This window comes from Haematobia irritans, chromosome 2 (genome assembly GCF_050003625.1).
Source record: "Haematobia irritans isolate KBUSLIRL chromosome 2, ASM5000362v1, whole genome shotgun sequence".
NCBI classification, from domain to species: domain Eukaryota; kingdom Metazoa; phylum Arthropoda; class Insecta; order Diptera; family Muscidae; genus Haematobia; species Haematobia irritans.
This window is the reverse complement of record NC_134398.1, coordinates 75,956,195-75,973,230: the sequence shown is the minus strand read 5'-3', so window position 1 is coordinate 75,973,230 and position 17,036 is coordinate 75,956,195. Positions and strand designations below refer to the sequence as shown.

At 34.3% G+C, this 17,036-nt stretch overlaps 1 protein-coding gene across 3 annotated transcripts in view; it reads left to right on the top strand.

Annotated features, from left to right (window-relative positions):
- The first annotated feature begins 314 nt into the window (after positions 1-314).
- Positions 315-17,036, top strand: part of LOC142225536 (uncharacterized) — a 455,965-nt gene continuing 439,243 nt past the window's right edge. For all 3 annotated transcript variants that reach the window (XM_075295326.1, XM_075295327.1, XM_075295325.1), the window contains exon 1: positions 315-748. Coding sequence is in view for 2 of the 3 variants with exons in the window: in XM_075295327.1 (XP_075151442.1) it covers positions 669-748 (80 nt within the window). In the remaining variant the exon portion in view is untranslated. The remainder of the gene's footprint in view (positions 749-17,036) is intronic.

Below are 17,036 nucleotides of genomic sequence, written 5' to 3'. Positions count from 1 at the left end.
TGCACAGTAGTGGTGAACGATATTTACAATTATATTTCATTTTCACAGGTTCTTTTCCACATCTTGCAGTCTAAATAGTATTCACAAATGGAAATAGACCATTCCTTAACAAAAGCGGCAACTACTTCATACGAGTATTTACTCAAGCTTTTGAATGTAAATATATTCCTACATTCTTTGGCACTGAAATTTGCTACAGACCTCATGGGGTTATGCCGTCGACAAACCAAAAATGTATTGTGCCTTAAAGGAGTAATTTCTGACTTTTGACTGCGCATGCGAGGTTTTTCCTTTTGTTCAATATTCTACTGGTTGCAAAGCACATGCTACCGCAGGGCATGAATTTTGTTTACAATAAATCTACCCTTAAATCCTGTTCTAGCTCTTTTGTTTTGATAACGAATTTTATCGGAGTTCTGTGGTGTACCAATACTGACAAACTGGAAAACCTCGTATTATGTTTTGTTAAAATCAAAATACGAACAAAGCTAAAACAGTGTCTCCTGAGTTTCACGCCGTCGAAGGAGTCAAAAGTGTATGCGGTATACATATTCCGACGAATTAATTGAACTCACTTGGTGGTGGCTGTGAAAGTGGCAAACAATAAATAAAAAGTAATATATTAATAACAAACCCCTTAAAAACAATAAAACTGAATGAAGTAAATAATGGCAGACTCAGGTGATAGAAAATATCAAAAGTTGCCTCCTGGATGGGATTGCAAATATGACCAGGCAACCGGAAATTGGTGAGTGTACAATATTTATGGGCATAATAAAATGGCGACAATGAAAGGCAAACAAGTATGTACATTATTTCAAGATATTGTTGACTCCGAAATATAAAATACCCACAAAATCTCACCAAGAAACTATTGCATGTTTCTCGATTGTGTAATTATTTAATTTAGGCGTTAAGATTTAGGTCGCTTTTAATGTAAACATACAATCGTACATACTCGTACAGTACGGTTCGAAAGTTTTTAGACACGAACAAATGTAATGTTTGCAAATTAGTGAAGGCAGTTGTATTTAGATAACGCTGACAAATATTTGATCGCAAATTCCACGTCTGCCGAGTAATGGATCAGTCTACTTTTTAAATATTTTTTTTTGGAAATTTCCATTATTTTTTTTGTCCTTACTGTGTTTTCTATCCGGTAAAATTAAGAAAATTTTAATTCATTGCGAAAAAAAAAGAATTTTAATCTGTAGAAAATAATTTTTGATGAACTTTCGTATTTTTTGCTAGGATATGAAAAATTTCCAAAGAAAGTTCGGATGACTTCAAGGGTGATAGGGTCAAAATTTGGTCAAGGGAAAACGCGTGTAAATCGGTTTATAATGTCACCAAACCCTTAGTTTACTACTGACTTCAAAGAAATTTGTTTTATTTTTTAAATTTGGTATGAAAAATTACAATAGTTACTATAACTTGTGGATTTTCGATTGGATGAAATTTCCTATGAAAATATTAGACATCGATTAGTAAAAGTGACTTTTTGAATTTAATTAAAAATCCCAATAAATTTTTGAATAAAATTTACCATACCTATATTCAATTAAAAACGGGCTTAGAGGGCGTTCAATCCTAAATTAAGACTTGGATAATCAACAATTTTAGCATCAGTTGAGTGTACAAATAAGAAAGTAACACATAATTCTTTAACGAAATAATTCTTCAAAAAAGTGTATTTTTGCTTTTAGCGATATAGCAATTCCTTCGAAAATAATTTTGCGGTCTAATTATAAATTCATTCATTAAAAAGAATTCCTTTGATTTTAGAGATTCATTTGATTTGAAAAAAAGTTTCATTTGAAATGAAAAAAGCTTCATTTGATTTGAAAAAGGATTCATTTGGTTTGAAAAAGGTTTCACTTGATTTGGAAAAGGTTTCATTTGACTTGAAAAAGGTTTCATTTGATTTGAAAAAGGTTTAATTTGGTTTGAAAAAGGTTTCATTTGAAATGAAAATGCTATATATTACAAATACATTTTTCATTACTTTTAATAGATTAAATAAAAGAATGAAGTGTAGTTCAATAATAATAAATATTTTTTCAGTTTAAAGAAAGCATATTTTTCCATGTGCCGGCTGACTTAAAAATGTATAGAAAAATAAAAAAGATCGAAATGCATTTATCATCTATGAAGCGCATTCGAGACTATTATATGAAGCATATTTAGAATCCCGTAACACATGTAATGATCCCAGCAATAAAATGTAGAAGTTCTTTTCTTCTAAAGGTACAACTTTAAAAGCATTTCCAAAAATGTCCTCCCAAAGATGTTTTTTATTTTAACTGCACAGGAAGTTCATTTGATCCATTTTTTATACCCTTCACCACTACTGTGGTACAGGGTATAATAAGTTTGTGCATTTGTATGTAACGCCAAGAAGGAGTAATCATAGACCAACCTTTTAGTATACGGATCGGCTTAGAATTAAATTCTGAGTCGATTTAGCGATGTCCGTCTGTCTGTCTGTCCGTCTGTCTGTCCGTCTGTCTGTCCGTCTGTCTGTCTGTCTGTCTGTTGATGTATTTTTGTGTGCAAAGTACAGCTCGCAGTTTTAGTCCTATTGTCCTAAAATTTGGTATTGGGTCCTGTTTCGGCTCAAAGACGATCCCTATTGATTTTGAAAAAAATCGGTTCAGATTTAGATATAGCTGCCATATATATTTTTCGCCGATCTGGTCATAATTGGCGTGTATATCAACCGATCTTCCTCAAATTCGGTACATCTGAATATTTTATGGGTCTCGAAAAACTTGCAAAATACCAGCCAAATCGGTTCAGATTTAGATATAGCTTTCATATATAGCTTTCGCCCGATTTACACTCATTTGCCCAAAAAGGCCAATTTTTAACTCCGATTTGGTTGAAATTTTGCACAGGGAGTAGAATTAGCAGTGTTACTATGCGTGCCAAATTTGGTTGAAATCGGTTCAGATTTGGATATATCTCCCATATATAGCTTTCGACCGATTTACACTCATATGACCACAGAGGCCAATTTTTAACTCCGATTTAGTTGAAATTTTGCACAGGGAGTAGAATTAGCATTGAAACTATGCGTGTCAAATTTGGTTGAAATCGGTTCAGATTTGGATATATCTCCCATATATAGCTTTCGCCCGATTTACACTCATATGACCACAGAGGCCAATTTTTTGCTCCGATTTAGTTGACATTTTGCACAGGGAGTAGAATTAGCATTCTAGCTATGCGTGCCAAATTTGGTTGAAATCGGTTCAGATTTAGATATAGCTCCCATATATATGTTTTTCTGATTTCGACATAAATGGTCAAAATACCAACATTTTCCTTGTGAAATCGCCACTGCTTAGTCGCAAAGTTGTAAAAATGACTCTAATTTTGCTAAACTTCTAATACATATATATTGAGCGATAAATCATAAATAAACTTTTGCAAAGTTTCCTTAAAATTGCTTCAGATTTAAATGTTTCCCATATTTTTTTACTAACATTGTGTTCCACCCTAGTGCATTAGCCGACTTAAATTTTGAGTCTATAGATTTTGTAGAAGTCTATCAAATTCTTCCAGATCGAGTGATATTTTAAGGTATGTATTTGGGACAAACCTTTATATATAGCCCCCAACACATTTGACGGATGTGATATGGTATCGAAAATTTAGATCTACAAAGTGGTGCAGGGTATAATATAGTCGGCCCCGTCCGACTTTAGACTTTCCTTACTGGTTTAAAACTCGCTTTTTTCATTTCTTTAATGGGAAATTTATTTTTGTTTTGTTTCAAATATGTTAAAATCAGATTACAAATTAATAAAATGTTATAAAATTTTTAAATTTTGCCGATAAAAAAGCTAAATCCATTCTAGAAAAATTATGAATTTTGAAAATATTTGATGTCAAACGTTCTAAGCGTAAGAATAAATTCAAAATCATAAAAAATTTAAAAAATTATTTATTTGTAAAAATATCAAAAAATGCCTTAATTCCCATCTAAAACACTGACTTCGCATTACACCTTAGGAAATGATGCGAATTTAGTGCAACGACTGTTGCACTAAAATTGACCTTCAATTATTTTTTTAATTGATACTATCATTTATGTGATTGAAGACATTTCAATTAAAAAATAATTAATTGGATCAATTAATTTCGTTAGTGAATCAGAAAAAAGATTAAGGGATTATAGCTATATGAGAAGATGATGCACAGTGGTGGAGAAAAAATGATTCAACTTGGGAGAAATGATTCTCGTATGCAATTTCCATAAGAAATTAGCATATAAGACCCAAATTGAATCATCTCACCCAGCCAGATCTTACTAGAGATTATGGAAATGTGGATTAGCCAACACTGAAACATATGTATAGTCAGGCTTGTAACATGGGTATCTGGCATTTTCTTTTCAATAGCATAATAATACCAATTCCTTAATCTTCATGTCCAATTAGCTCGCATTCAAAATTGGAATCAGAAAAACATTTTTTTTTGTGTGGACATAGTATAAAACTAATATTGAGTCCATTATTAAACAAGTAAGGAAAGTCTTAATTCGGGCGGAACGGACTATATTATATCCTTCACCAACATATTGTTACGTTTTTATATTGAAGCGTGTTTAACCCTTTCGACCCCGAATTTTTATAGGTATCGCTAAATTTTTTTTTTTTTACTTTTAATCATGTTGAAGTCATTTAAGAAGCGTCTGGCCAAAATTTCGGGTCGCCACGCCCATTCGTTTAGGCGGTAGAGAATGTTGCCTGTGGGCAACTTTGGGCAATTGTGACTACAAACTATTTTGTTTTGTAATGATAGACGTATTACGTTTTATGGGATTTTTGTTAAGTTTTTTGTTATTTTACAGTAAATATATACTTAGATGCGCACGTGAGTGGAATTTCAATCACGCTCAAACACATTCACGAAGAAATATTTGTACTCACGCATGCCATGTGGGTAGGAATTCACGTTCACGAAATGAAAAGTCATACTCGCACACGCTCACACATGAACAATGTTTATGTCTCACGCTTTCGCACGATTCACGACAATTTTCGTAATTCATGACAAATCTCGTAAGTCACGAGTATTTTCGGAACACGACAATTTTCGTGGCTCAATAAAATTCTGGTAATTAACGAAATTTCTCTTGACTCACGCTATTGAAATCTTAAGCGTTATTAAATATGTAAAGGTGATTAAAATCGGTGAGCTTGAATTTAATCGTGAACGTGAATTTGTTCGTGATTGTGACTTTTTGTGTCTGTTTTACCGTGAGTGCGAATTTTATCGTGAATATGAATTTTATTGTTAACGTGAATTTTATCTTGAGCCTGAGTTGGATCGTGAACGTGGGTTGGATCGTGAAAGTAAATTTTTATCGGGAGCGTGATTTCGGAGAAAGTTTACTCACTCACAATCACGAACACAATTTGATTTTTACTCACGCTCACGCGCCGCACATTTTTCTTTAATCCCGTTCACGCACATTCACGAGGTTTCGTTTAAATTTCATTCACGAGCTTTCGTTTAAATTTCATTCACGGCTTCGCGTGAATCACGCGTGACTCACGAAAATGTTTTGTTTTGTTTTTTTTTTGTTTTTAACCCATGTCAATTTAATCCACTAATATGTTGCCAAGAAGTGGCTTCCTCCCTTTTTACGATTCCTTCCAAATTCCCCACTGCACTGCAGATATGTTTTCCACATCATCGCCGCATTTCTCGTCACTGGGACATCCCAATTGAAGTTAAAAATTTTTCAAAATCATTGTTTTTCAAACCTTTTTTCTCCAGGTCTTATGTTCAAAAATATGTAATTTTACTACCACAATTGCCCAAAGTTGCCCACAGGCAACTTTTCAATTTTAAAAATTTCCCATCTGTTGTTTTTTTCCAATTCTAAGATTTGACGTCCAGAAATATTTTATTTGACATGTACTACAATAGATTTAATAAAAACTTTAAACATTTTAGTTGTAATTTTTGAAAAAAGTCACATGTATAAAAACCTCTTTTTAAATTCGCAAATATTTTCTTCTTGAGGTACGTGCGTATTATGAAAAAAATTTTTGCTAATTGACAACCAAATTAGCTGATTTTTCATTCAACTTGAAGAAAACACTTGTAGCTTTCGATACCGTTACAGTTTTATGAACAAAAACAAACACAACGCTAACAGTGAGTCTCAAAACACAGGCAACTTTAGGTCGAAAGGGTTAATAACCCGATAATGAAAACACATTTCTTTTCAAATAACGACAATCTACAATTTATTTGCTTAACTGACAGGTTTCACTTATTTGCTCAACGATGTGTACTGCTTGAATTTTAGCTTATAACTGACTTGACAGTTCCCTCTTTCAGCTCTTTATATAGTACAACCATCTAGAACAATCTAGATGTCGCACATATGTTATTTATCTAACATATATCGCACATATTCAACTGGTTATCTTCATAGTCTTTCCTACAACCATCTAGAATATTCTACTAGTATCTGGCAGATGTCGCACATGCATATCTGATTATGATCAGCCATCAAGTATCTCATAATTTATCTGCAGATTATTACGTTCATATTACTATAAGAACACAAAAGATGTTTAGGAAAGAACTAGAAAATAAAGAGATGATTTTGACAAGTGATGACGTAATCTAATTTTAAATTAACGCAAACTAATTTAAATAAACTTAAATATCTAATTTGTAACACTGCTTCCTCTTAAGCATGTTCGTCCCGAATAGGCACAGAATCCGTTCCGTAAGGAGCCAAACGTTCCAGGTGAACAACTTTCATCTTTGACCTTGGGCTGTCATCCTTCTGAATGCGATATACCACATCATTGATTTTCTTGATGACTTTATATGGACCTTCCCACTGTGTTTGAAGTTTAGGTCACAATGGGAGCCACCGTGGTGCAATGGTTAGCATGCCCGCCTTGCATACACAAGGTCGTGGGTTCGATTCCTGCTACGACCGAACACCAAAAAGTTTTTCAGCGGTGGATTATCCCACCTCAGTAATGCTGGTGACATTTCTGAGGGTTTCAAAGCTTCTCTAAGTGGTTTCACTGGAATGTGGAACGCCGTTCGGACTCGGCTATAAAAAGGAGGTCCTTTGTCATTGAGCTTAACATGGAATCGGGCAGCACTCAGTGATAAGAGAGAAGTTCACCACTGTGGTATCACAATGGACTGAATAGTCTAAGTGAGCCTGATACATCGGGCTGCCACATAACCTAACCTAACCTAACCTTAGGTCACAATCCTTTCCTTCGTTGCGGGTTGAACAGTAGAACCAATTGTTCTTCTTGAAAGCCTTCAGTATTCGCCGCAGGATCGTATCTCGCCTTCATCCTGTTGCTGACCATTTTTAGTTTGTTGCGCACTGATTCGTGAACTTCACCAAATGTGTTTGGTATGTCGTTACTGTTTTCTTCCATGTCGAGATCTTTAGGTTTAGCGCCGAATATCAAATCTCCAGGTAACCTCAATTCCGTTCCTAATAGAACCTTGGCCGGTGTTCGTGACGTAGAATCATGTATGGCGGATCTATAGGACAGCAAAAACTTTGGTATATGGTCATCCCAGTCCCGTTGGCCGTTGTCCACTACTTTTCGAAGATGCTCCTCCAGAGTGCGATTAAATCTTTCTACCATGCCATCGGACTGTGGATATAATGGCGTAGTTCTAGTCCTCTTGATACCAATGGAGTCACACATTTCTTTGAATATGGCCGAACCGTAGCGACATATCCAGTTCCTTTACCTTTTTGGGTTAATTTATGTAGGCTAGCGGCGATGCTGGCGAAGTTTGGTACGAATCGCCTGTAGTATGTACATAAAACAAGGTAGCTGCGCAACTCGTGGAGATTCCGTGGATTTGGCCAATCTCTTACAGTCTCGATTTTGTCTTTATCGTTGGATATGGATAACATATGCTAACATATAACATAACATATGGATAATAATATGCTGGTGGTATAACCAAAACTAATGTCCGTCGTTCTGGTGTTTATGATATTGATGACGAGGATGATGATGATAATGATGTAGATCAAGATGGCCATTAAAATATTGTATTATTATATATATTTTTTTTTTTTTAATTTTATATGTTTATTGGTAATATTTACTCAATAACTAATGATCTCTAATTACTTTAAAAATGTAAATTCATATAATACTTTTATTTGTAATAATAATCAGATAAATTTTCATATATTATCTATTAATGTTAGAAGTATTTCTTCGATAAACAAATTTAATAAATTTAAAAATGAAATAAGTCAACTTATTAATCTGCCTGATGTTATTGCTATTCAGGAAACCTGGATCAGTAGACAATATGTAAATCTATACAAAATTGATGGCTACAAAGCTGTACACTGTGTGCGTGTGGATGGTTTCGGTGGGACAACAATTTTCGTCAAATCAACTTTAAAACACAATACTGTTATAAATAAAAGCGAAAATAATTTGGATATTGTTGCGATTGAATTACCTGAGATCAAATTAAATAATTTGAAAATTACGATACTATCAATATTTAGATCACAACGATGTGTTGTCAGTAATTTCATTGCACAGTTGGAGTTGGCCTTGAAGGAATTTCGATCTAGTAATATTTTGGTTGTTGGTGATGTTAATGTTGACTTGTTGGTACCTAATCGGTCACTAAATTTGTTGGAAAATCTGATGTATGATTACAACTTGCACTCTTGTCATGAAAATATAACTAGACCATCCAGTGGAACATGTATAGATTGGGTTTTCAGCAACAACCCTTCGAAATTTTTGGTTTGCAGTGTTGAAAACACACTCTCTGATCATAATTTTGTTTTTTGTGATGTGGCATTACATTCGGATAAGAATGAGTATCTTACGGAATATCAAGAGAAAATAAATTATACGAAATTTGGTCAACTTATAGATCCTACTTTATCCTCATTACTCAATCGGACTCCTTCTCCTGATTTATGTCAAAAACTTGTCCAGTTACTATCAACTGCTGCAAGTCGCAGTACCGAAACATCCACGAAGCGAATAAATATGAGAATGAAAATGGCCCCCTGGATTAATGAAGCGTTATATAACTTGATATGTCTTAAGCAAAATTTGTTAAAAAAGAGAAGAAGAAAAAGAACTAATTATAGTTTGAATGAGCAACTGAAAAGAATAAGCAAAATAATCAAGTTATGTAATAAAAAACTGATGGATGATTACTACCAGCAAAATTTAGGATTTTGTGGCACAGATGCAAGACGAACATGGCGGTTTTTAAATAATGAGTTGGGGAGACAGAAAACTCAAACGTTGGAACTTTTTAATGAAAATGGAAGATTAATTAGTGATGATGTAGAGAAAGCTATAACCTTAAATGAATATTTTGTTAAATCGATTCTTGATCTAAAAAATGGCATTCAACATTACCAATATGATGACATAAATATGTTTGGTACATTAGTACAGCAGTTTACTTCATGGGACTTAGTTGAGATTTGTGGATCGGATATAATAAATGTTATCGAAGCTCTAAACATGAACAAAAGTTCCGGTTATGACAACATAACAGTGAGAATGATTTGTATGAGAAAGGAATTGGTTGGTGAAATATTGGCAAAAATATTCAATGAAATGATAGAAAATAGGAAGTATCCTGACGTGCTGAAAATTCATAAAATTATTCCTATACCTAAAGTTCCAGGTTCGAGACGAGTTACAGATTTTCGACCTGTAGCAGTGTTGCCAATTATCGACAAAATTTTTGAAAAAATCATATGTAATCAGTTTTCTCAGTTTCTAAATGAGAATAATATTTTATATGAAAATCAGTTTGGGTTCACTAAAGGTTGTGGAACGGATGCAGCTTTGGTGTATGTTATAGAATATATTTGTGCTGGACTAGACTCTGGATATAAAGGAGTCGCTGGAGTATTTTTCGACTATTCAAAGGCTTTCGACTTAGTACAGCACGACATATTGCTAGAAAAGCTACGTTACATTGGAGTATCTGGCCGTACAGTGGAGCTTCTAAAAGATTATTTGAGTAATCGATTTCAATATGTCCAAGTAGGCGAATCCAAGAGCAATAAATTGCCAGTAAATTATGGTGTTCCGCAAGGAAGTGTACTAGGACCACTACTCTTCAAGATATATATAAATGATTTAAAAAATATAAACTTTAATGGGAAGTTAGTAATGTTTGCTGATGACTTGTGTCTGTTTTACAAATACAAACATGAAACAGTATTGCAGACGGAGATACAATACGACGCATCAATATTGTCGGAGTATGCTCGATTAAATAAACTTATTTTGAACTCATCAAAAACTAAGTTCATTAGGTTTACCACAAATGTAAGAGAAACTGGAGAGATGACTGTTCCAATTAATGGAGAAACTATTCAAGAGTCTAAGACGGTCAAATATTTAGGAGTGAATTTGTGTAGCAATCTTCTTTGGGATGAACACATAAAAAGTGTAAAGGCAAAAGTATCATCAGCCACTGGAATTTTGCATAAGTTTAGAAATATTTTAACTACTGATACAAAACTGATGATATATCACTCACTTATCCATTCCCACTTGACATATTTACCTATAATTTATGCACATCGTTCAACGAGAACTTTAAAGGAGCTACAGTCCGCCCAGAACAAAGCCTTAAAAGTTGTCTACAATTTGCCACTGCGTTATCCAACAACACTTTTATATAAAAATCATGCTAAAAATATATTGCCAATTCGTGGTTTATATAAGCAGCAGTTATTGTTATATATGTTCAAATCTGTACATAGATTAAACACAAGATCGTTACAATTTGATCAAAATTTTACCAGAACAGGGAGAGTAACTAGACAATCCAGTAATTTGAATGTAGCACGTTGTCGGATAGATTTAACCAAGCAAAGAATATCATTTGCCGGTCCTACTGAATACAATAACTTGCCAGGCAGATTAAAAAACATTTGTATTATATCTTCATTTAAAAATAAACTAAAGTCATATTTATTAGATAATTTGACAATGCTTTTGTAATCCAAATATTATGTAAATTATATAGAATTTCTTTTTATGGAATCGTTAAATATTAGTTAAAGTTGCCATGGTTTGGTCTCTTTAAAGCCTTAAGGCGCTGAGACCTCAAAATGTACATATTGTAAATTTAAAATATGAAATAAAATGAATCCAAAAAAAAAAAAAAAAAAAAAACATCTTCAAGTTCTTAACGTGCTCGTCAAATGTTTGCCCATAACTATGATATCGTCGAGGTATATCAAGCAGGACTTCCAATGCAACCCCTTTAGTACTCGCTCCATTAATCGCTCGAACATTGCAGAGCCGGAATGGCATTACATTGAACTGCCGAACACCGTCATTAACGCCAAAAGCTGTCTTTTCTCGGCAATCTCTACTTGCCAATAACCGCTCTGCAAGTTAAGCGTGGAAAACCATGTTGATCCGGCTAGTGTGTCCAACGTGTCATCAATGCGTGGGAGCGGATAACAGTCCTTTTTGGTGATATCATTAAATTTTGTGTAGTCCACGCAAAATCGGGCGCTTCCATCTTTCTTTTTGACTAATACAACTGGTGAGCACCAAGGAATCGATGATGGCTCGATCACACCACTTTCCGCCATTTCCTTTACAAATTTTTGAATCTCATCTCGTTTTGCTAGAGGAACACTTCGTGGTGCCTGTTTTATGGGTATTTCTTCTGTGGTACTTATTTCATGCTTCACCACGGTTGTTCTTCCCTGATTTTCCTTCTCAATGGCAAAGGTTGAGGCATTTTTCCTTAACAATTGCTTGGATTTATTTTTCTCGGAGGGTGATAGATGACGTGTCCAAGCTTCGACACGTCATCTATCTTCATTATGTTTCTTTGGCGATTTGCTTTCCAAGTTGACTATTGCTTCAGCAGGAGTACACTTGTCAATGTCAGAAAATTTTCCAATATGCTCTTGATGGTCAGATGAATTCAAAATAAACTGTTATAAGTCCCTCTTCATTTGTTATTACCAGGGCATTTGCTATCAAGATGTTGTTGTTTTTGTTTTCCGCTGGTTCAACAACCCGCAATTGGCCGACTTCACAATCTCCATTCATAGAAACCCATATATTTTCTTCGGATTTGGTGGTATTGGCTCTGGCTGACTCGTTGTCAAACATCTGAAAGGTGTATTCTCACTACAGGTCACGATATCGCACCAGGTCATTACACGACGCTTCATATCCAAGTTGAGACCAAAATCAATCATTTTTTGATTTTGAAGTAACTTTTTATTTCATTTCATTTTCTTATTACAAATATAAAGAGCAATAGGTCTAACTCTATATTTTATGTTAAATATACATATGCCAAAATCAATCATAAAATCCGCTTCAATTATAACTTCGTCCACTATATCGGCCACAATGAATTCATAATTAACGGATTTGTTTGCAATGGTTAACTTTACAGGAACCTTTCCGTATACGGTTGCTGGTTCCCCTGTAACCGTACGTAGTCTGACTTAAATCAGTGGTGTATCTTCCCCTTTTACAAAATCGGATCTAATGATAGATTTCGATGCACCAGTATCTAACGTCAAACGCATTGCCATTTAATGCCAATAGAAGTTCAATTACTTTGTCGTTGTCATTCCACAAATTTCTAGAAGCAACCATTTCGAATTGGAATTTTAATATATCAAATGAAGTTGAGCCATTCAAAACATGAGGTTTGGTTTTCGAGCCCTCGATAACGCCCACTGGACCACCTTTAATTTCCAGCTCTGAAATTTGTTTCGAAGTGTATAAACTTCTCATCATGAACCATAATTTTCTCATCCACAGAAAGAATTTTCTTATCCAGCTCCCCAATTTGGCTTTTGGCATGCCTTCAGCAATTTGTTGAAGATTCTTATTTAGAATTCTAGAATTTTCGTCCATCTTTCTGGAGTTTTCCTCTATAATTTTTCTAGTATTCTCTTCCATAAGTCTTCTAGAATTCTTTTCCATTTTTAGAGAATTCTCTTCAATAATTTTTCTAGAATTCTCTTGCATTTTTAGAGAATTTTCTTCCATCATTTTGCTCAAAATATTGACCATTGATGTGTCATCAACCACACTTGAAGCCACCGATGGAGTTTCCAAGTCGCTGGCTACTACTGATTCGTCAAGATCTTCCTTATAATCAAACTCATGTGTTTCGATATTAATACTGCGCCGCTCGAACTTCTCCAGTAGTCACTTTTGTAATTCCGCCTTATTTCCTGTAGTTGACAACTTCATTCTGCTCAATTTCTTCATCAAGTCTTCCTCTCAAAGCTCATTAAACTTCATTGTAGATTTTTTTCGTTATTTCACTTCCGACACCAATTGTTACGTTTTTATATTGAGGCGTATTTAATAAACCGATAATGAAAACACGGTTCTTTTTAAATAACGACAATCTACAATTTATTTGCTTATCTGACAGGTTTCACTTATTTGCTCAACGATGTGTACTGTTTGAATTTTAGCTTACAACTGACTTGACAGCTCCCTCTTTCAACTCTTTATATAGTACTGTATAACTATATCGAATATTCTCGGTAGTCTGGCCTACAACCATCTAGAACAATCTAGAAGTCGCACATATTCCATTTATCTAACAGATATCGCACATATTCAACTGGTTATCTTCATACTCTACTAGTATCTGGCTGATATCGCAGATGCATATCTGGTTATGCTCAGCCATCAAGTATCTCGTAATTTATAACAATAAGCAATGAAGATAACAAAACAAAAGGGGTTACTTTACAATGAACGATTAAGAAACTAAGAACACAAAAGATGTTTAGGAAAGTACCAGAAAATAAAGAATTTTTTTTTTGATTTTGACAAGTGATGACTTAATCTATTCGTTACAATTTGAAATTTTAAATTAACGAAAACTAATTTAAATAAACTTAAATCTAGAAATATCTAATTCGTACCAATATATATCAACATTTTTGATACCATTTCAACACCTTCAAATGTGTTAGGAGCCATATAAATGTTTATATTCTCATATGCAAATATTTAAATATGAACCGATTTGGAAAAAACTTTTTAAACTTTAACAAAATGTCTATACTAAAAATTGAAATTGGTTAATGACCGGGACGGACCACAATGTTAGTAAAAACTAGTAAGGAAAGTCTAAAGTCGGGCGGGGCCGACTATATTATACCCTGCACCACTTTGTAGATCTAAATTTTCGATACCATATCACATCCGTCAAATGTGTTGGGGGCTATATATAAAGGTTTGTCCCAAATACATACATTTAAATATCACTCGATCTGGAAGAATTTGATAGACTTCTACAAAATCTATAGACTCAAAAATTAAGTCGGCTAATGCACTAGGGTGGAACACAATGTTAGTAAAAAATATGGGAAACGTTTAAATCTGAAGCAATTTTAAGGAAACTTAGAAAAAGATTATTTATGATTTATCGCTCGATATATATGTATTAGAAGTTTAGGAAAATTAGAGTCATTTTTACAACATTTCGACTAAGCCGTGGCGATTTTACAAGGAAAATGTTGGTATTTTGACCATTTTTGTCGAAATCAGAAAAACATATATATGGGAGCTATATTTAAATCTGAACCGATTTCAACCTAATTTGGCACGCATAGCTACAATGCTAATTCTACTCCCTGTGCAAAATTTCAACTAAATCGGAGTTAAAAATTGGCCTCTGTGGTCATATGAGTGTAAATCGGGCGAATGCTTTATATGGGAGATATATCCAAATCTGAACCGATATCAAGCAAGTTTGGCACGCATAGTAACAACGCTAATTCTACTCCCTATGCAAAATTTCAACTAAATCGGAGCAAAAAATTGGCCTCTGTGGGCAAATGAGTGTAAATCGGGCGAAAGCTATATATGGGAGCTATACCTAAATCTGAACCGATTTTGCTGATATTTTGCAAGTTTTTTGAGACTCATCAAATATTCGGATGTACGGAATTTGAGGAAGATCGGTTGATATACACGCCAATTATGACCAGATCGGTGAAAAATATATATGGCAGCTATATCTAAATCTGAACCGATTTTTTCCAAAATCAATAGGGATCGTCTTTGAGCCGAAACAGGACCATATACCAAATTTTAGGACAATCGGACTAAAACTGCGAGCTGTACTTTGCACACAAAAATACATCAACAGACAGACAGACGAATAGACAGACAGACGGACATCGCTAAATCGACTCAGAATTTAATTCTAAGCCGATCCGTATACTAAAAGGTTGGTCTGTGATTACTCCTTCTTGGCGTTACATACAAATGCACAAACTTATTATACCCTGTACCACAGTAGTGGTGAAGGGTATAAATATGGGAAACGTTTAAATCTGAAGCAATTTTAAGGAAACTTCGAAAAAGTTTATTTATGATTTATCGCTCGATATATATGTATTAGAAGTTTAGGAAAATTAGAGTCATTTTTGCAACTTTTCGACTAAGCAGTGGCGATTTTACAAGGAAAATGTTGGTATTTTGACCATTTTTGTCGAAATCAGAAAAACATATATATGGGAGCTATATCTAAATCTGAACCGATTTCAACCAAATTTGGCACGCATAGCTACAATGCTAATTCTACTCCCTGTGCAAAATTTCAACTAAATCGGAGTTAGAAATTGGCCTCTGTGGTCATATGAGTGTAAATCGAGCGAAAGCTTTATATGGGAGATATATCCAAATTTGAACCGATTTCAAGCAAATTTGGCACGCATAGTTACAACGCTAATTCTACTCCCTATGCAAATTTCAACTAAATCGGAGCAAAAAATTGGCCTCTGTGGGCAAATGAGTGTAAATCGGGCGAAAGCTATATATGGGAGCTATATCTAAATCTGAACCGATTTTGCTGATATATTGTAAGTTTTTCGAGACTCATCAAATATTCGGATGTACGGAATTTGAGGAAGATCGGTTGATATACACGCCAATTATGACCAGATCGGTGAAAAATATATATGGCAGCTATATCTAAATCTGAACCGATTTTTTCCAAAATCAATAGGGATCGTCTTTGAGCCGAAACAGGACCCTATACCAAATTTTAAGACAATCGGACTAAAACTGCGAGCTGTACTTTGCACACAAAAATACATCAACAGACAGACAGACGGGCAGACAGACGGACATCGCTAAATCGACTCAGAATTTAATTCTAAGCCGATCCGTATACTAAAAGGTTGGTCTATGATTACTCCTTCTTGGCGTTACATACAAATGCACAAACTTATTATACCCTGTACCACAGTAGTGGTGAAGGGTATAACAAAAAACAGTGGAAAATATAATATAAAACCAGTAAGGAAAGTCTAAAGTCGGGCGGGGCCGACTATATTATACCCTGCACCACTTTGTAGATCTAAATTTTCGATACCATATCACATCCGTCAAATGTGTTGGGGGCTATATATAAAGGTTTGTCCCAAATACATACATTTAAATATCACTCGATCTGGACAGAATTTGATAGACTCTACAAAATCTATAGACTTAAAATTTAAGTCGGCTAATGCACTAGGGTGGAACACAATGTTATTAAAAAAATATGGGAAACATATAAATCTGAAGCAATTTTAAGGAAATTTCGCAAAAGTTTATTTATGATTTATCGCTCGATATATATGTATAAGAAGTTTAAGAAAATTAGGGTCATTTTTTCAACTATTCGACTAAGCAGTGGCGATTTTACAAGGAAAATGTTGGTATTTTGACAATTTTTGTCGAAATCAGAAAAACATATATATGGGAGCTATATCTAAATCTGAACCGATTTCAACCAAATTTGGCACGCATAGCAACAATGCTACTTCTACTCCCTGTGCAAAATTTCAACTAAATCGGAGCAAAAAATTTGCCTCTGTGGTCATATGAGTGTAAATCGGGCGAAAGCTATATATGGGAGCTATATTTAAATCTGAACCGATTCCAATCAAATTTGGCACGCATAGCAACAATGCTAATTCTACTCCCTGTGCAAAATTTCAA